The sequence below is a fragment of the Canis aureus genome, chromosome 3 (genome assembly GCF_053574225.1).
Source record: "Canis aureus isolate CA01 chromosome 3, VMU_Caureus_v.1.0, whole genome shotgun sequence".
NCBI classification, from domain to species: domain Eukaryota; kingdom Metazoa; phylum Chordata; class Mammalia; order Carnivora; family Canidae; genus Canis; species Canis aureus.
In genome coordinates, this window is record NC_135613.1 from 23,767,106 (window position 1) to 23,787,166 (window position 20,061).

Genomic DNA, 20,061 nt, shown 5'->3' on the forward strand with positions numbered 1-20,061 from the left:
CAAGGAAAGCAACTAATGCTATTGCTGAAGAGAAAATTTGAGCTTTCAAGTGGAATTGGAATTTTGCAAAGTATGCCTCTGTCACTGTGATCCTGACAGCTTCTCAATACTTAAAGATGTTTCTGATATCAGTGTTAATATTAATGAATGTAATGCTGATAATACATAATGAACTGCGTTTGGAAAACTTGAATGACTCAATAAACCAGTATTTTCCACATGATCAATGCACGATGTTGCAAAGTTGCATTTGGGTGGAAGATCCATTGAAAGTTCAAGACAGACCAATGGATTTGAAAGTAATAATTTGAAAGTAATAAAGTAAAAAGTTTACCGATAAGGTTTTAGATTGCACACTGCAACAAGATTTCAGGGAAAAATAAAACACCTGTCGAGTGTTGGTATTGTCTTAACAAAGAGTACCCGCAGTTTTCTGAATTGGCTGGTAAAATATTGTCCCCACAGGACTTCTTTGTGAGGGTGGGTTTTCTTTGTGTGCATCAACTAATATATTTCCTAATGTAAGAATGAAAGCTGACAGATATGAAAATCCACTTGTTTTCCATTAAGTCTGACATGAAGGAGCTGTGTGAAAATGCCAAACTACGTCCTTCTTCTTGCTAAGATTTTGCTGCTGCTGTTTTGGAAACTATAGTTGTTTATCGTAAAAAATATTTTACATATAATATGTTGATTTTTATAATTTTTTGTTGATTTCTATAATTTTTAAATGAATAAAGAAGTATTCAAACATTTTCTGTTCTAATTTCAAATATGGTAACTACTGATAGATATACCTATACAAGCACAGGCTTCTTGGACCTCACCCACTTTACGATGGTAAAGGGGTGCTGAGCCCAGGATGCATGTGAACTGGGGCAGTAGGTGCTGTGGGACCAGTTTCAATGCAGCCACTTTTCTTTCCTGCATCATGGTTGGTATTTGAGGAGGTGTGTACCTTTTGGAAAAAATGAGTAAAAGTGGCAAAGTTAATCAAACATGAACCCTAAGGGGAAGGACCTGCATCTGAGGCCCATTTGGCATTCTTTTTCTAATTTTAAATGTAAACACATCTGGGCCAGCTGTCTTAACCAAGGAATGGTGTGGCTGGCTTTTCCCAGGAAGAAGGGGAAACCATAGGAAGAAGGGTTTCCTACTTCCCAATTTCCTTGTTTACCTGTCCCCAGACAGGGTGTTGATAGTTATATGTTTCCTTCCTTCCCCAGTTTGTCTTTTGTATACTGCCTTCCCACCCTGCATTGATTTCAGAGAAAAAAAATAAGCAAGCTGCGTCTTTTTCACATAATTATCTTAATTATGTTCTTACTACACTTAGATCCAAAAGAATTTGACCTAATGGAATGATCTTTGGTTTCGTGGAGGTTTCCCTTTTTCTGGAGATTCAGCTTCAGGTTCTACTTAGCCACTTCTTCACGTGGGAATGGAAATAATTGTTGTGATTTTTATGGTGTGGGCTTGACATTCCTGCTCAGGTGCACACAGAACCCCCAGCAGGAGCCATGCAAGATGAGAGGCGGTGGCTCTAGGGGCACTGGGCAGGCTGTAGGATCTCTGTGCTGGCGGTCCTTGTCTGCACTGCCGTTTCAGGGCTCAGCATCCATTCGGGTGGTGGCACCCTGAGACTCTTGGACTCATGTAGGGACGCACCTACCCTCAGAGTTGTTCATTCAGTTCACATCTTCTTCATGGACAGTGTGAAGTCACACCAGTTGTCTATTTTGAGGCCCCTCCAAGCTAGGGTCATGCCTGACTTTCTCCTCCGTAACTGTGCCTCTTCCGCTGGCCACGCTGTGTGTATCTGATGGTGGGTAGCTTACAGTAGTAGCACAGAGTCACTTCGCTGCTGTGGGAGGTTGTGTGGAAAGACCCTCATCCAAGACAGATTCAGCATCAGAGCTTTGTTTAGGGGTTAATATAAGAAACCGCTTTACGGGCAGCCCTGGTGGCTTGGTGGTTTAGCACTGCCTGCAGCCCAGGGCGTGATCCTGGAGACCCTGGATCGAGTCCCACGTCTGGCTCCCTGCATGGTGCCTGCTTCTCCTTCTGCCTGTGTCTCTGCCTCTCTCTCTCTCTCTCTGTGTGTGTGTCTCTATGAATAAATAAATAAAATATTTAAAAAAAAAACAGCTTTGCAAAGAATTTCTGCCCTAAAAAAACTGGTGGGAAAAAGAAACCTGTACATGTGACATCCCTGAGACAGACCGAGTGATGTTCTTGTGGTGACAGAAGATCCCAGTGTAGACACAAGGAGGCTTTCTTTGTTTTGCTTATTTTTTTCTTGCTTCCTTTTTCCTAATGAAAGCTGATAGTCCGGGACGCCTGGGTGGCTCAGCGGTTGAGCATCTGCCTTTGGCACAGGGCATGATCCTGGAGTCCCAGGATCGAGTCCCACATCAGGCTCCCTGTATGGAGCCTGCTTCTCCCTCTGCATTTTTCTCTGCATCTCTCTCTCTCTCTCTCTCTGTCTCTCATAAATGAATAAAATCTTTAAAAAAAAAAAAAGCTGATAGTCTGTCCATAGCATTTGTGCTTTAACCTTTGCTGCTAAAGTCAAGTTGCATGCTCAATTACAGTAGCTTTTCTTTTATTCCTGTTTTAATGGCCTTGTGGTTTTATTTTTTGGGTATCCAAAATATTTAAAAATTAGCAAAATTAAAAATAAATTTGTGGTTCTGTATTTCAGCTGATGAACAGCTGCTAGTGTCTGCTGCTGACAACTGATGAGCAGTTTGCTGTATTTTCATTGTTAACAACGGAATGTGCCGTTCACATGAAGGTCGCTGTCATAAACTAAACAGAGTTGGGACTTAATTATAGTCTAGTCTTTATTGGAACCAAGATATAGACCCAGTACTTTGAAGACTTTACTCTCTGGCTCTTAAGTAGACATGCTGACAGTCCTAGTTCTGCATTGATGTGTGACCCCACCGATAAGTCCAGTGGATTTATCATCCAGGTGCTTGTCGTGGCCCAGTGTGTGCCAGGCCCTGTGCTAGGCAGGGAGCAAACTGATTGAAATTCCTGCCTGAACGGAGCTTCTCTTCCAGTTAGGGGAGACAGGTGCGTATGTAGTGAGTTAAGCTCTCAGTGCCTTGTGACAAAGCAGAAGAGGGGAGCAAGGAGCCATGCAGGTGCTGATGGTGGGTTTTGAATGGGTGTAGTTCTGTCTCTGGGAAGATGGTGTTGGGCAGAGGCATTAGGTGGCAGAGGGCCCAGTGGATGTTGGAGGGCTGGGGCTCTGAGCTTGGACAGGTCCAGCAAGGAGCCGTGGGGAGAGCCTGAGGGGCACCGGAGGGTGCCAGCTGGTACACAGTTGTCTTCAGAGTGCCAGGAAGCTCATGAGTTAGGAAGAAGCCTTTGGTGGGCTTTGAATAGATGAGGGACGTGGTCTGACATGTATTTTAATGTGATCTGCATGGCTTTTTAACTAGGTATTGGGAATAATTATGGGGCAAAGACAGAGCAGGGAGATTATGCAGAGGCCAGTGCACAAATCCAGATGTGAGAAGATGAGGCCAGAGTGCATGAAGTGAGAGATATGCCCACAGCTTGGCTGTAAGAGGGACAAGAGCCAAGGACTGAAGGTTTTGACATGGAGAGTCGGAGGAGCAGCGTGGTTGTGGGGTGGGTATTGAGTGCAGTTCAGGTATGTTGAAACTGAGACCAGACACCCAGGGATGGTGTCCAGGACGCTGTTGGCTACGTGGATCTGGAGTTCACGTGAGAGGTCTGAGTTGAAGGGTGGGCCTGCGTCGTCAGCCACAGGTGGTGTTCCAGTGCTACTGAGTGAGAAGAGGTCCTCCACTGAGCCTGGGCATCCCGCCAAGTCAGGAAGATGATGAGCACCCCCATAGAAGGGAAGGCAAGAGAGAGGCAGGTGGAGGAGGTGGGAGCAAGCCTGTGCCGGTGTTGCTGGCGGGGAGCATGGACCCACCTGGTTGGTCTAATTGGGCTAAGTTCTACAGGGAATGGAGGCAGCAAGTCTAGGCAGCTCTTAGGGAGGTGGTTTGCCCTGAAGGGGAGGAGCAAGATGGCCAGCTGAGCCCTGGGAAGGAGGGGCTGTGATGTGGAAGGGGGAGCAGAGAGGGAGGTGAGGTGGGGAGGGCCCGGGGCAATGGCGCTTCGGGAGCCCCCAGAGCTGTGTGGATTCGAGGACATGGCCGGCTGAGGCAGTTGCCTGGTATTTGTCAGGATTTGATGTGGTTGGACTTGTCTAAATACTTACCGGTTTTAGAGGGACAGTTTCATAGTGATAATAATACGTGCTTACAGAAGACTCAGCACTCAGCTGAGGGAGGATAAAGGATGAAAGTTGTCTGTACTCCCCCTCCCTGCCAGATACCAGGAAGTTCACCATGACGCCTTTACACGTGCACATGGACCTGTGACTCCACAGGCACGCAGTTATTAGAAAACGGGATTGGGATCATATATGTACTCTTCTATAATTTTCCTTATATATATATATATTTCTGTTAGTATTATATTCTGGAGATCTTTCAATTTGGTTCACATATTAAGCCAGTCTCGCTCACATTAATGAGTGTAGTGTTTCGCAGTGTGGTGTGCCATTGTTTATTCCACCATTCTCCTGAGATCGAGCACTTCGGTTGTTGATTTGGGTTGGTGGGTCCTTTTTTCATGTGCCCCAGGGGAGATGCTCTCTTCATGGGCTTGCTAGGGTCGAACTGGTCATTTCCATCAGACATTATTGACATTAATCTCAGCTCAGCTGCTTTATTGTATTAAGACTGGACTACCTCCAGGACTTCTGAGAAATGGTAAATTTAATTTGCCAAAATGGCAGCCGCATGTAGTACTCTGCTCCAGTTTTCTTGGGCCTGTTGCCCTAGTTTTTCCTATTCAAACCTTCACTGTTAGCAGAATTTTAAATGACTCTCTCCTGGCAGCTGAACCGTTTTGAGTAAACGACTTGGATAGTGCGTGGCGTCCTCATTGGGAAGAGCTTGGGATTGAGGATTTTTATGGTGAGCTTGGAGGATTTTCTTGAGCCGCTCATAGAACTTTCAGAGACCAGGAAAAAGCTTGAACTAGGTGTTTGAAAACTTTCCATTAGCCCTTCGTGAGGGATGCTATTTAACCTGGAACCTGTGAACCCAGGGCCATCTGAACGGACTTGAGGGTGCCACACTTAAGGTTAAGGCTGGCTGCATGTGACAGGTTCCAGAATATGCTGTTTTAGAGCAGGTGGTTGGTTATTTTCCGATGAGGGAAGTTTGAGGCTGGTAGTCCTGGGACATGTGGCAGGACTTGTTCTTTGCTCTGCTCTTCTAGTTCTTTCTGTCCCACCCTCATCTCTGGAGTCCAGCAGCAGGAGGACAAGTGGGAGGGCCGTGGCCACATGCCAGCTGCCCTGTAAAGAGGTGTCCTGGAAGCTGCCATGCACCATGTCTGCACTTAAATCCCATTGGCGAGAACTGGTCACTTGAGTACAGCATGCTGCAGGAGTAGCTGGGGTAGGGGGTGGGGGGTGTCTGCCTGGTGGCCTCATGTCCCAGGAAATGAGGACTCTTACCCCGAGCATCAGGAGAACAGCTTCTGGGATAGGCAGCTATGGTTGGTGTGGGTGAAGCTCTGAAACTTGGCAGAATTTTGTCTCTCTGTGCTTTTTTTCTTTTTTTTTTTTCCTGGAAAAGAGCTCATAGCGTTTTGTTTTGTTTTAGATTTTGAAAGCAGTCTGCGACCTGAAAACGTTTAAATCCACCCCTCAAAGGTTGGGTGGGTGGTATTATCTCACTGAGGTCTTACTGCCTACATTAAGCGATTCACTGTGTCCTTTAACTGTCTTCGCTTAGGTTCTTGATTTGGACAAAGGAAGACCGAGTTTATGGCATGAGGAGCTCTTAGAGGTCATCTTCAGAGGACACAGAGGTAGCACAACACCTGTTTCTTCACATCTGACAGGCTCCCATGTCCGCTCTGCCCACTAGATCTCCCTCCCACGGATGAGCACAGGCAGCAGCGTTCAGAACTCTACTCTGCAATTGAGGCGGGAATGGGGAATCCCTAGCAGTTTATGCCCATATGTTTAGATGACCAATATTTTTTTCTTCTTTTTTTTTTCAAGTAGGCTCCACACTTGGTGTGGGGCTCGAACTCATGACCCTGAGATCAAGACCTGAGCTGAGATCGAGCAGGATGCTTAACTGACTGAGCCATCCATGTGCCCCTATTTGACCATTTTTAAAAAGTGCTTTTTATTTCTAAAAAGGTGATAAATGCACAGGATAAAAATGCAGATATTATAAAAAGGTGAAAAGGGAAAAATAATTTCCTGTCCCTTGTATGTCCCAGGAATAGTCTGTGCATACTTAGCCTATGTCTTTAAGAAAAAAGCATGCTATACACTTCTGCCCTGCTTATGTTCACGTAATCCCACGTCTTGGGAGGTGTTTCTTAGAGGCATCCGCCTAGTTCTTACACACAACTGCTTGGTGTGTCCATTGTGTGTGCCTTGTTTTAAAAACTCCCTGTTGATGGACACATAGTCCACAGTCCCTCTTTTGCATCTAAAGCAATGCCTCCATTGTTACGGGTTCAGTGGGTCTGCAGATCTCTGCACGTGGATATGAATGTGGGTGCTGGAAGGATTCCTGAGTGGTATGTGGGGTCTAGGCCATGGCCATTGGCATCGTAATTGCCCTCGCCTGCTGCCCTGGAAGGAGCCATACCCATCTACGTTGGCCCTGGAAACATTGGAGCGCGCCCACCCCTCACCCTCCTGGGACACACAGTGGTGCTCCCCTGTCTGATGGTGGAAGATGATGTCTTGTTTAACTTTGCAGTTTATAAATTGCGTGAAGGGTTGAGTTCTCGTGTTCAAAAGCCTTGTGCCTTCTTTTTTCTGTAAATTCCCTCTCATTTTATATGCTCATTTTTCATTAGGTTTATTGGTTCCATTTCTTGCAAAGTCACTCCTTCGTTTCTTAGTGGCAATACTTCCATGCAGAGATGCTTCTTACCATGGGACTGTTTTCTCTGTGGCACAGTTTAGGTAGAAAGCAGGATAAGTGTCCAATTCTTTGTTTTTATCATCAATGTTAATAGTTAATGACTGGGTTCATAGCACCTTCCGAAGGTGACCTTCTGTGTTGTTAGTAGCATGAGGTCATGAACTTAAAAATAGTTTTTTGAGCCCACTGACATGGGTAACCTTGTTGATGGTCAGTGTTTCTTTCCTCTTTGGCGAGGAGGAGCTGCTTCATGTTGACTCTGCGCCCTCTGCGACGACCCCAATGTCTGTCATAGCTTCCTTACCTCTGGCCTGGCCAGGTGTTCCAGGCTCACTCTGCGTCATCCTTGTCCCAGACCTGGACTCAGTAGTCCTGGAAGCCCGGATTTCTTCTGGTGAAAAGTGGTATTTAAGCATCACAGTGTGGGCTCTCGGGACACACATTGCTCCTGATTCGACCACTGTTTCTTTGCCTTTTTGGTGAATTCTTTCTTTTTAGAGAATTAGAGTGCGTGTGCAGACATACAGCACATTTGTTCGTACTTGCGACCCAATGCACAGCCCCAGGGTGTTGTCTGACCTCTGGGTCTGCTTTCCTGGTTCCCAAGGAGTCAAAGAATGATAGAGTTGGAATATCCCGGAAGTCCTTATCTGCACATAGGGTGTTCTCAGGAAGGAATTCCAATGCCACCAGTCAGTGTGATCACAGAAAGTTGTTGGTATTTATTTTGTGTACATTCTTCCAATTTTTCTCCCCATTTTAAACAGTTAAAATTATATGTATATCAATGGGCATAGAACTCTTGTGTACAGTGCTTTTCCTTTATATTCTTCACTTAGTTCTGCTTGTGAGTCTGTAATTCTTGCCACTAACCAGTTCTTATGTTGTCTCTTCAAGTGATTTTGGTTTTCTAAGGTTTGTTTTCTCGCAGTTTTTTCAGGAAGGGTTTATGGAATACCCTCCTGAGTACTAGATGTTGATAAATGTTTGTTGCCTTTACACTTGAAAGTCATTTTGTCTGGATATAAAATTCTTGCCTCATGTTTCTTAGAGTATCTTAGATATGTTAGTCTATTTTTTTGTTGTTGTAGTTTGATAATTAATTTTTCCCCCTACTTTAAGTCACCTGGTCTTTTAGCTTGGATGTGTAAAGAAATTTCTCTCTTTTCTCTCAATAATGTTTTCATTAGAATGTATCTTGGGATTGGGTATCCGTCTTCACCTCCCCCCCGCCCCAAGTTTGTGATGTGTCTCTTTCGTAAGTAGTTTCAGAGTTTCCCCCTTCCAGGGAGTTGCCTTGACTCACACTCTTGGGCACTCTGTGTCCTTGGGTTTTGCCCTGCTTTTCCCTCCTGGAGCCGCCGCCTCCACGTCCACTGGGCCATCTTTGCCCACTGTTTGTGCTCCTCTTTCTTGAACTATTTTCTTTCATCCTTATTCTTAAAGTTTTCCTCCACTTCTCATTTCCTGTGCCTGGTTCCTTTTGGTTTCCTTCATCTCTGACCCTCTTGGGTTCTATCCCTGCACTTTTGTACTTTGTAATGCTGGCTTAGGGTTCACCGTGAACCTTGTCCCTCAAAGCATGCTTTCATGGTCTTTAGTAGCATTATTTTCCTCTTTATTCTCTTTTAAAATATATTATCTTTGCATGAGATTGGACTTCAGTGTTTTCTGTTGTTCATTTTCATGTGGAATTAATTTTCCTGAATATTTAGAAGGCAAGCATGATTTAGAATAGTTTTTTCTAATTTCATTGTTCTAGAGCTCTATATCCTATTGATTTTAGAAAGTTTTAAAATGCAGCAGTTTATTTTCTGAGCTCTCCTAGCTTTGATTTTCTCCCCCATCCCCCATCCCCCCCCCCCTTTTTAAAGTAGGCTCTACACCTAACATGGGGCTTGAACTTACAACACTGAGATCAAGAGTCACATGCTATACCAGCTGAACCAGCCAGGTGCCCCTTTCTCTCCCACCTTTCATTTCATTCCCACCAATCAGACTTTCATTTTCCTCTCACTTTTCCCTGTCCTATACATCTGGTATTCTATTCCTAGTCATTTCTTTTTAGTGTATTTAGCCTAGAAGGGAGGATAATTAGCTCTGAGAGTTCCTGGGGCCCAGACTATTCTAGGCCTTCTGGATGCTTCTGCAAAGGCCTTTGCAGTTTTCTGCCCTTGGACTCTGCTCACCTCCTGGTTGCAGCTGCTGTCATCAGGTGGACCGATTGCTTCTTTCTGCTTTCTGCTTCATCCCTGCTTCCACCACAGTGATCTTGTAGCTCTCAGTGGTTTATCCCAACTTGCTGGTATTTTGGGGCTCATTAGGAACACCTCATCACTCAATCTTGTTGTGGATGTTGACCTGGAGTTTGTTCTTACTATCCTAGTTGCTTATATGTTTTTATGGGTGGGGGCGTTGGGGAGGGTTGGAAACCTATGGCACTCTGTCCTGGTGCCTGGGGAGGCCTCCTTTCCCTTCCCCATAGTGTGTCATCAGTTTCTCCTTTGTTGAGGACCGTTGGTGCTTGAGTACTTCATTCAGTGTTGTGTCAGGTGTATTAGCTGTGAATAAAAATGCCTTTGCGATCTTATATTTGATCGTGCATTTATGTAAAAATGTTACACATACTCTGTAAAGGAAGGTTTAACGTAGGAGCTTAACATATGAGTTCCTCCTTTTACAAATTTTGTCTCTAAGAAGTTCTATAAATTTTAAATCTGGTTGAAGGAGAAGAGCCACACTATTTAAAGGATATAAGAATGTGTGTGACACCTCCAAATTTAACTTCATGCCTCTTGGACTTACTTATTAAAAGGAGATGTCATTAGGCCCCTAGTTGAAAGTAGGTGATCTGAAAGTTAATTTGACTCCTCCTGCCCCACAGGAATGGTGACTGGGGGCTGTGAGCACTTCAGCGGTGAGAGGAACTGTGCCACAGAATGGAGGCCATTGCCCCTGCCCCCAAAGAACATGGAGCCAGGTTGTGGAAAGATCAATAAATGGTTTATTTTAAAAATATTTATTTACAAATAATTAAAACATAAAGTATAATATGTGAAAATATTATGGTGACATTGATCCTAAAGATCTCCAGGACATCCTGTTTTTAAGTAGTATGTTTAGATCTGTGTATAGATAGCCCATATCTGGCATAACGTGAACTCATTTTTGTTTTGGAAGATAAGGTCCTTCTTGACCTAATCAAAGTGTTTCAGGAGCAAGAAGAAAGGAACTGCCTGTTCCAGATATGGTTTTTGGCTCAGGGATGACGGCTCAAACCCCTGCCCTAGAGGGTGACAGGACAGCAGTGCTCCCAGGGCCATGGTTGTGAGGTGGTGCTGTGGTTTGGGTCTGCTCTGGAAGCCAGAGGAAAGCAAAACAGAGGCACTTAGTTGGGGGGGGGGGGCACTTTGAGTAGCAGAAAGGGAATATGGGAGCACCCTTGGAGAGGAAGGGTCCACTCAGGTAAAATCCAGGAAGTGGGGGTGTGTGTTCCAGTTGGAGAACAGCAGTGGGCATGCAGTAGTCCTCCCGGGTGCGATACAGGTTGATGATGGGCAAGTGTACTTCTGCGGAAGGCAGGGGCCCACTGAGACTACCAGCATGGGGATGGCCTGGTCAGGCCATCATAAGAAGCTGGCTTGGGAGGTAGCGTAGGGAGTGGACCAAGGAAGTGGGAGACGATCAGGAAGGGGCTGGTCTAGTGGGCAAAGATGGAGACAGTGAGCAGGGTTTGCGAACTGCTTCTGGCTTCTCAGAGAACACTGCCATGTGGTGGTCTGAAGCCAGGAGAGCCCTGTATTAAACCTTGCGCAGCACCTGACGTGCTCTGAGATACACCTGCTTAGTAGTTTGTCTCATGTCCCAGGTCACGATCGTGATCTCCCTGTTTGTCTTGATTTTGTAGGTGGCAGAAACCCAGTCCTCCGTGAATCTGATTCCTGCCCCCTCACCGGCCACTCTCTTCTCTCTCTGGATGATGTCAGAACAGGATCTGGCGGATGTGGTGCAGATTGCTGTGGAAGACCTGAGTCCTGGTCACCCAGGTACGGCGCTGTGGGACAGTAGGTGAATTCTTATACTCTCTTCTTCACAAATCCAGAAGCACTTCCAGAAATTTTCTTTCCTTTAAAAGTAAAGCAAGAGAAGAAGTGATACATGTGCTAGGCATGGAGGGTGGACATATCAGCACCGCATCCATCCATCCTGAGGGGCAGCCCTCCAGCACCCGCCTGCAGCAGTCCTGTGACACTCAGGCTTCCACAGCTTTCCTCCTTACAGCTTCCTGCCTTTACAATCCATTTCTGTAATGCACATTAGAAACCTTGCTTTGTTGGTGTGGACAAATCTGCCTCAGGTGTAGCCCAACCGCTGGACCTCTTTCCCATACACACCATTTACCTTGTGTGCACTGTTTTCCCTCCCTGTATGCCCTGCAGCAGAGAGCCTTGCTGGGATCTCTTGGCAAATATTTTTGTAGGGTAAGTTCCCAGAAGTAGAATTGCTCTGTATGTTCAAAATTTTGATAAGACACTGACAGATTTCCCAGAAATGTTTATTGATTCTTTCATTGACTGTGTGTGAGAACAACTTTATTCCTGTACTTTTGTTAAGGCTGGTAATTTTTCTTAATAATGCTAACAGCACACATCTACTTTGAAACTTTAAATATTTGTTTTGAGAAGACTCTTTATAAAAGAAACTGTAAAATTGAGGAATTCAATCTATGAAAAAGCTTTGTCTATACATTTATTTTAGAAGATTTCTTTGTAAATTTCTTTTTCTTTCTTCTCTTTTTTAATGTTTGAGGTGAGAAGTGCACACAACAAAATCACTGGGTCTTACAGTTGCCTGGTTATTATTTTTGGAATAGTAGGATTGAAATGCTGACTTTTTTTTCCCCACAGAAAAGAGGATTTAGAAATCTTGTAAGAAAGTAGGAAGATGTGTATCTTTTATGATCTGTTTGATATATTAACTGAAAAAAATTCATTTGAAAAATAAGAGAAAAAACTTCATTTGGAACTTAGTAGTAGTCTGGAAGGGAGAGAAGTGTAAATGATTTTAGAATTAAACGAGCGGTCACAAAGAAATAGAGGCACTCCTTCAGAAATGCTGTGCCTTTTTTCTTATTTTGCCTCTACTTTGTTTATAAGAACCGCTGTCACCTATTGGCTGGTGAGATCAAGAGCCTGTCAAGTCATTGGACAAAGTTAGGGCCTGTGAGTGTAGCTGTGTGACCAGTCTTTGTGAAAGCTGACCAATTTGTTGAGAGTGAGAACTTGCACCCTTGGCCTCATTAGCACCATGCCTTAGATGCCATTGAGATAAATACATACATACATACATACATACATGCATACATAAGAGAACCACTATCACTGCCCATAAAAATTTAAAAAATAACTTCATATTTTGGTAGGTGAATGACTGTTCCTTTAGAAAACATACACTGAGATGTTATAAAATAAAAATGTTTCAATTACATAAATTTTAAACCTTTTTAGAACAATTAGAATTCTGGACTGTTAACTTTCTAAATAAATTGTTTCTCTGGAGATTATAGTTCAAATAAGGCTTAGAAAAACCATTTCTAACCTTGGTTTTGTCCAGTCTGTGTTCCTTACATAACTGGGGACTATAGTTTATTGACTGTTTGATGAGACCATTATGTGCATGGCTCTCTGAGGCCTTCGTACACAGAAAGCTTCCAATACCTGGTCCAGAAGAGCTTGCGCACACCCAGCAAATACCATGGTGCATACATGTGTTTGCCTTCAGAGTGGGCTTAAGATGGAGATGATTTTGTCCTTCATTTCTAAAATACAGACTTCTAAAATTTAGAAGTAGTTAAACAAGTAGGAGAAATAAAAGTGTCCCATGATCCTAGCAGTAGAACTGCTTATTGACATGGACATCTACTTTTTTTCTGATTTCCACTTAAAACAAAGATGTGTAGGTTTCTCTGCATCTGCACATCCTCCCCATGTAGCTGCACTCTCTTAACCTATCTAGCATGGATGTAGGTTTGCAGACTTTATCAGGCCTGGCCTTCCAGTTGATTGGTCTGGCTTTAAAACGAACATTGAGTTCTTTTATCTAATTCTAAAAGTAATGTGTGCAAAATTATAAAAAGCAATGCAGGCAATGTGTGTAAATATAGCAAAGGATGAAGAGGGAAGTATATTTGCAACTGTACCACCCATAGAAGGTTGTTGCTGGAACGCTGGCATGTCCTCCTCCATCATCCGCCGTGGACACACTTCCTTTGACACGTCGCTCTGCTGCCCTTTGCTTAAAGCTGGAAGTACTTCATGCTGCTGCAGGTCATCTTTTCCATAATTATAGGAACTAGCTGTGTGGCTCTGGACAAGTTGCTGAACCTCACTGGACTTGCTTCCTATTCAGCAAATTAAAAGAACTGGAATAATGACTGCCAGGATCTCTGTCTTCCAGTCCTGGGACAGTTCACCAGTTTCCAATGGTAGTAAATAGATGAAAGTTTTTGAGAACTTGTGTTTTGCTAACCACAAACACTTGTAGGCATGGATTTTTCCTTTTACTTAATTAAATGGGCATTGATTTCCACACATTTCTGTGGAGGTGGTTGAGCATTCCCTGCTGCCCATGACCCACAGTGTGTGACGCCAAACCTTTTGGTAGGCAGGGTAATTCTTGTTTTGTTGGTCCTTGGCTTGTTTCTGCAGATATAGATAATTTACCTCTAGGAAATCAGTTTACAGCTCTTATCTAGGATGCATGAAGGGTTTGTGTTTGAGCCACAGGACTAATCATCATCTTTAAATTTTGGGGTTTTGTGATGAGTCATCTAGTACGTACAGGCTTTAAGGCATTGGCACAAAACAAATCGAGATTCTGATTTGGAACCTCAGTGTGCACAACCTGTCAACCTGTAATGCTTTGATCGAGGTGGGGACAGGGCACCTGGCTCTCCCTGAAGCTTCCCTCAACAGATAAGGAGGAGAGATGTGGACAGCTTTGTGTGAAGGGGGCAGGGGAGAGGCATTGTGCCACAGCTGGGATCACAGTGGGAGCTGGTTTGAGTTCTAGCATCCACACGGGGCTGCAGGGAAGGTGACTCAGTCTCCCTGAGTGGAGGTGGCTGGGCATTTGATGGTTCTGGGAGGGCTGTGGAGGAGCAGGGATGTGCTCAGACAGCATTGTCTGAGCAAGGCAGATGGTGGTACCTGTCACAGCCAGTCTGTCCTGCTTGACTGTAATGTGGGGTGCACTTGAAAGGTGGGATGAATGATGCCCCAAAGTGTATGTGCGCACTGGCTTATTCCCATGAATGCCATGGCAAACATGCTTCTGCTCATGTTCCACATGTACACTGGTATGGTCCCACTCACCAGTACTCACTCTGTAGAATACATTCCCAAACTCGTATGACCATCAGAAAGTGAGTTGAAGCCACTAAGCAGGAGGGCCAAGTGACAGATGTCCACGTGTGGCAGTGCAGGATGAAGGAGAAATACTCTGTGCAGTGGACACTGACAACTCCAGGCAAGGAGAGGACAAGGGAAAATACTGCAGTGATGTGGGAAGGTCCTCATGGTAATCCCTGAGGACAAATGCTGAATGGGACATTCTGTCCACAACTGCAAGTCTGTTTCTGGGTTGGCGATCTGGGGCCAAGGTTCAGGAATGGAGAGAAGTGTGGTTCACAGAGATGATGTGATTGTGGACAGTTCTGGTGTTTGTGTTTATCTTTGGTGCTGTGCTTGTAGTGAACTTGGGATAGAGGGGAGGGGGCCGGCCCTGACCGTGGGTGGAACCACTGTGGGGGGGCAGGAGCTGGGCGAAGCAGCACCCTGGCAGGGAGTGCTTGCCGTATGGCCATGTCACGTCTGAGCCTAGGAAGGTGATATGCACACTGTGGGTTTGATTTTCAAATGAGGTAGCCAATGGACAGGCCTTGAACTGAAGAGAAGGCCTCACTGTTCTTGGGTTTTGTGAAGCTGGAAGCCCTGGGGCAGAGGCGCTGGCTCCTGTGTGCGGAGTCTCAGAGTGGCAGGAGCTAGGACAGAGTCTGGTGCCTGGGGATGGGAGGCTGAGCCACGTGGGTGCAGGGTGGCGGCAGCCGCAGTGCTCACACTTGCTGTGTCTGCGTCGGTTTGCAGTCGTGCTAGAGAACCATGTGGTGGCAGATGACGACGAGCCGGCCCTGAAGCGCCAGCGCCTGGAGATCAACTGCCAGGACCCCTCCATCAAGGTGAGAGCTGCCAGGGCTGCCCGCACCCTTGTACCTGGGGCCCCACAGAGGGTGGTCCCCCGACCCGGAGGGGTTTCCCACATGGCCCTCTCAGAGTTGGTGAAGACGGGACTTCCCTGTGCCTTTGCAGCTCTGTGGTGAGGAATCCACTTGGGCTGGGGGCCACTGCTATCACAGGGCTGTGATCAACCCATGGCTGCCCCATGCGGTGGGCTGGCCAAGACACAAGCATGTTGGTTCTTGAGAAGCTCAGTTGGCTACACGTGCACTCACGGCCCCCACAGCCCCGCTCCCTGTCCCCACACCCCCCAAGGTGTCTGCTACGGGCATTCCTCCCCTTCCCCCCCCCAAAGTTGAGGGTGGGAGAGAAGAGGACAAGCAAATTCCCATTTGTTGAGCATTGCCCAGGCTGTGGCCAGCTGTGAGGACCAGTGCGAGGCATTCCTGGGTGCAGGTGTGGGTGCGTGGCTGGTTGGCTCAGCCTGGAGGTGGGGGCCGGGGGTGGGGGTGGCTGTGACTGTCACAGGAAACAAGGGGCTCTCCAGGCTGAGGGTGGGCTGCCAGGGACCTTGCTGGGAGGAAGCAAGGGAGAAAGTGGGCCAGTGCAGAGTACCTGAGCCCTCAGAGTGGCAGCTGGAGATGGCGTGCTGGCCACTGGGTGGCAGGCTTGCCGTGCACAAGTGGCACCCTGAACTACTGTTGTGTGTTCTGCTGTGGGCTGGGCTCCCGCCTGGGGATGGTGTTCCGCAGTGACCCTGGCTCAGTGGGAGCGCCTGTCCTGGTCTCTGCGCGTGCTTCTGCTGAAACAAAGGAGCCAAAATGCAGGGCCACTTCTGTTGCTGTAGATGCATTTGGAATTGGGCAGTCACCCTGCAATCACAGCATCCCTTCTGAGCAGTTTCTTTTTTCCATTTGCAGTCATTCCTGTACTCCATTAACCAGACAATCTGCTTACGGTTGGATAGTATCGAAGCCAAGCTGCAGGCTCTGGAGGCTACTTGCAAATCATTAGAAGAGAAACTGGACCTGGTCACGAACAAGCAGCACAGCCCCATCCAGGTCCCCATGGTGGCAGGCTCGCCACTCGGTGCGACCCAGACGTGCAACAAAGTGCGATGGTAAGAGTGGTATGGAGGGCGGGCCTCCTGCTCACCAGGCTTCCCGGCCTGGCCTGGCCGCTGGAGTCGCCTTGCATGTGGCTCTGTGGCTCTGAGTTTAGTTAGCCGCAACCTTGACACGTGACACCCAGCCCGACTGCCTTGAAGTCGTTCCCGTGGTTTCTGTTGGGCAGAAGCCACCTAATGCATCTTCTCTCTGGAACTGAGCTATCAGGTCTTTGAAGATGTGCATCTCTCTCTTTTTTTTCTGTTCTGCATGGTTTGTGTACACATAGGTAGTGTTTATCAATTTTATTGGAGATACCAGATTTTCCATTTATAGCAGTAGTTTTTATTGTGCCTTTAAAAAAACCCTTTAGAATCTCATGTCAGTGATGGGTGTAGTAGTCTCTGTACTGTTTCAGTAGAGACTTGATAAGAATTTACTTAGATGGAAGGGGTTCCTCAGAGTGTTCATGTATCGGCCTGTTCACGTATCGTTCGTCCTTGGGACCTGTGAGGTGCTGGCGCTCCTGACGTGAGCTCCGTCAGTCTTGGTATCCTTCTCTTCTCCCACAGCTGGCTCCTAAGAAGTCCTGTCTATGGTGGTGGCAGAATTTGTCTTTGTAGTTGATGAGAGCTTGAAGCATTTTTGCTGACAGGCCCCTTCTGTCCTGGCCTTGCTGCAGTGTCTGCAGAGTCTACCCTGTTCCAATGCTCCAGAGTCAGGAGCAGCATTAGGGGCCTGGTGGACTTTTTCAGGGGGATGTGGGGGTGGAGGAGGGGTTCCTGGTGTGCTTTGGGGATGCCACATGCTTCACTTTCATGGTAGCCACCTGTCCTGGTTTGTCCGGGACAGCTGTGGATGACACCTGCTGTGTGGGTATAACTAGCAGTGTCTCCAAGGACTCCGGAGTGTCCTCATGTGTTTGCCACACTGCATGGCCCCACACCTCCTCTCTGGGCCTGAGGGAAGAGGGGATAGTCCACGGTGTTGCTCTGAGACAGGCCTCTGGCCCTGTGTGTCTGCCAGCAGACATTTGTTGAACTTGCTCTCTGCAGGCAGGGACACTCAACCCTATCAGAACCAGCATCTTCCATACAGAATAGTTTTTCTGTGATGCCTTCTTACCCTAAAATATGATGTTTAGAAAATATTTTTAATGGAAAAATGAGCATAATGTCTTAGGTGTAATGTGAAGAGAAATAAAAGGGTAGAAGGTATAATAAAATAATATGTGTTTTTGACTTGTAAACTATTGGGTGAAGTACATAAGGAGGCAGTGAGTAGGCCAGATGCCCAAACCTTGTATGTGGAGCTGTAGTGACAGGGAGAGCTGTTGTGCTTGACCACACAATGCTGGGAACTCAGGTACCAGGTAGAAATGGAATCTTACAAAGTGATGAGCAATGCTTGAATGAAGTTCCAAATAATGCAAAATGTAATTTTTTCTACACTTGAATTCCTGGAAAATTTGTTATAGTAGAACTATCCAAAAGTATTTTGTGTATAAACATTGAATAGAGTAAGATTTTAGGCTCAGAAAGTTGTTAACAATCCTGTTTTTCCTCATATGAGCATCTGGGACATTTGAAGTTTGTGCAGCAAGACTTTTTGTTAGATGAGACTCTGTCATGTGCTGAAGGATATTTTAATCTTCTTGGCCCACACTCACTAAATCCCAGTAGTGTCTCGTAAATGTGATGACCAGTGTGTTGCACTGGATTTCAGAGCCCCCGGCCCACCCCACCCCCAGAACCTCTCTTGGGAACTGCTACTCTGAGGAGTGAGAAGGGAAAGAACGACCTGCAGCTTCCATCTCATAGGCACGAAGCTGGTGTGTGTGGACGATGGTCTCCTTAGTTTGTCACTTTCTTACCTGTGCTTGAAAGAGCTACTCTTCATGATTTGGGAGACATGTAGACAAAGTACATCCATCCACATCCCGCTGTTGAATATTTGTGACAGTTCCAGCAGGGTCACGTGGACGAGTTCAAGGTCTGAAGAGTGCTGTTGCAGGTGTGGTTTGGACCTGGCAAGCACCTTCTTTTGGGATTCCTTCTGTGTCCAGAGCAGGGCCCCCATATTCTTGGGAGAACAGGCCTCTTCGTGCCACACAGGCTGCCCTGGTCTGAAGCCTTGGGGTGACCTGGGCTAGGTCACATAGTTTTATCAACTGTCCATTTCCACTTTCCTCATCTTGAAAAACAGGACAAGATGAAGGTGACCTAGGCCTGCCTTCGGGCTCTTTTGGCCTCTCCTATAGTTTAAAGGATGCAGCTAATGGGTGGGGGAGGAAGCGGCCCTGCTTCTTTTGGGCTTGTGCCTCTAGACTGGTGTGCCATATTCCTCTGGGCTTTGGGTTGTCTGATGACGGAGTGGCTCACTTGGATAAAGGCATTTCCAGGCTGCAGGAAGCAACCGGCTTTTTCGGCTCTCTTCAGCATTTTTGTGATTGCAGGGCTAGTGGGGACACCCCATCAGTAGAAATTCCACCGTGCTTCCTGCTGCCAGCTATGGCTTAGACCTGCTATGGTTTTCTCCGTGTAAGATTTCATGGAGTAACAAGAGGTAGAGTAAAAGGAAAGTTTTCAGATACTGACTCAGATGTCTAATCTCGTCAATCCATTGTCAATTAGGTTTTCTACCTTTAAAGAATTGTCCTGGTGACAAAATCAAACCATCATAGAATGCATTTACTATGTCTTGGCACAAGGTCTCAATATCGTTAGTGAAATGATTACATACAGAAACTGACAGGAGAGTGATAAAAGGGACGACAGTCCCTTCTCTGTTCTCTCCAAGGCATGGTTTTAAATAGGATGTATACATATGATCTTTAAAGAAATGAGAGTTGCAAACTGCTAACATAAAATTTTGGGGAGAATAGATAAGAATTTAATCCCAGTATATCAGTGAAGAAATGTATAGTTTAATTAGCAAGTTACTCATTTGTGAACACAGAAATCATTGAAAATTGTATGTATCAAGTGTGGATGGTGAGTGGGACAAAGAGGGAAGTTTCCAAAACAAACTAAAAATCACTTAACATTCTGAGTAATGAAGTACTTTTACCAAATACTTATTTGGCCTCTGGTATTTAAGATAAAAATTAGAGGTATATAAGTTCTGGATAATTTTATGTGCAAACCATATGCTTTTAAGAAGAACTTAAGATCCCTTAGGCCCATTTGTATTTGTTGTGCATGATTGGTGGGGAGTCTGAGTATAATTGCGGCAGACAGATGGAGGTATGGTAGAGGTTTCTTCAGGTACAAAAGATTCTGGGTAGTACATGAGAAGCTGTCCCCTCAAACAGTTGCCCATCCATTCAGTGAGGCTGCCTGTGGCCCAGGTCAGCCCCGACACCCCGGTGTGCAGCTCAGGCCCTCCACACTCCAAGACCCACTCACTGCTGGTGTCTGCTGACTGCAGGCCCACACAGGACTGACCTCTTAACTCTAAGAGTTCCTTACATCTCCATACTCCCTGGAACACAGAAGGCAACAGAATGCAGCCAACCTCACCTGCCATCTAGGATCCAGATTTTTCAGATTCTGCACCTGAATGAGATTTACCATATAAATTCAAGAAAAAGCAGTGAAATAAAGAAAATATTTTTCTTTGATGCTAAAGCTTACTCATTGTACTACAAATGTCTGTGAGGGTGTTTGGAGGGGTTCCATGCAAGGATGATGCCCTCCCTGGGGGAGAAGGAGATGGACTTGGATC

The 20,061-nt window shown here is 45.9% G+C and overlaps 1 protein-coding gene across 8 annotated transcripts in view; it reads left to right on the forward strand.

Annotated features, from left to right (window-relative positions):
- Positions 1–20,061, forward strand: part of BANP (BTG3 associated nuclear protein) — a 104,979-nt gene that overhangs the window by 14,864 nt on the left and 70,054 nt on the right. For 7 of the 8 annotated variants that reach the window (XM_077891092.1, XM_077891095.1, XM_077891096.1 and 4 more), the window contains exons 2-4: positions 10,903–11,041; positions 15,140–15,231; positions 16,150–16,349. In XM_077891092.1, the coding sequence (XP_077747218.1) occupies positions 10,972–11,041; positions 15,140–15,231; positions 16,150–16,349 (362 nt within the window). In that variant the 5' untranslated portion in view covers positions 10,903–10,971. Of the gene's footprint in view, positions 1–5,837; positions 5,914–10,902; positions 11,042–15,139; positions 15,232–16,149; positions 16,350–20,061 lie in introns of all 8 variants that reach the window. The other variant, XM_077891093.1, reaches the window with a different exon arrangement.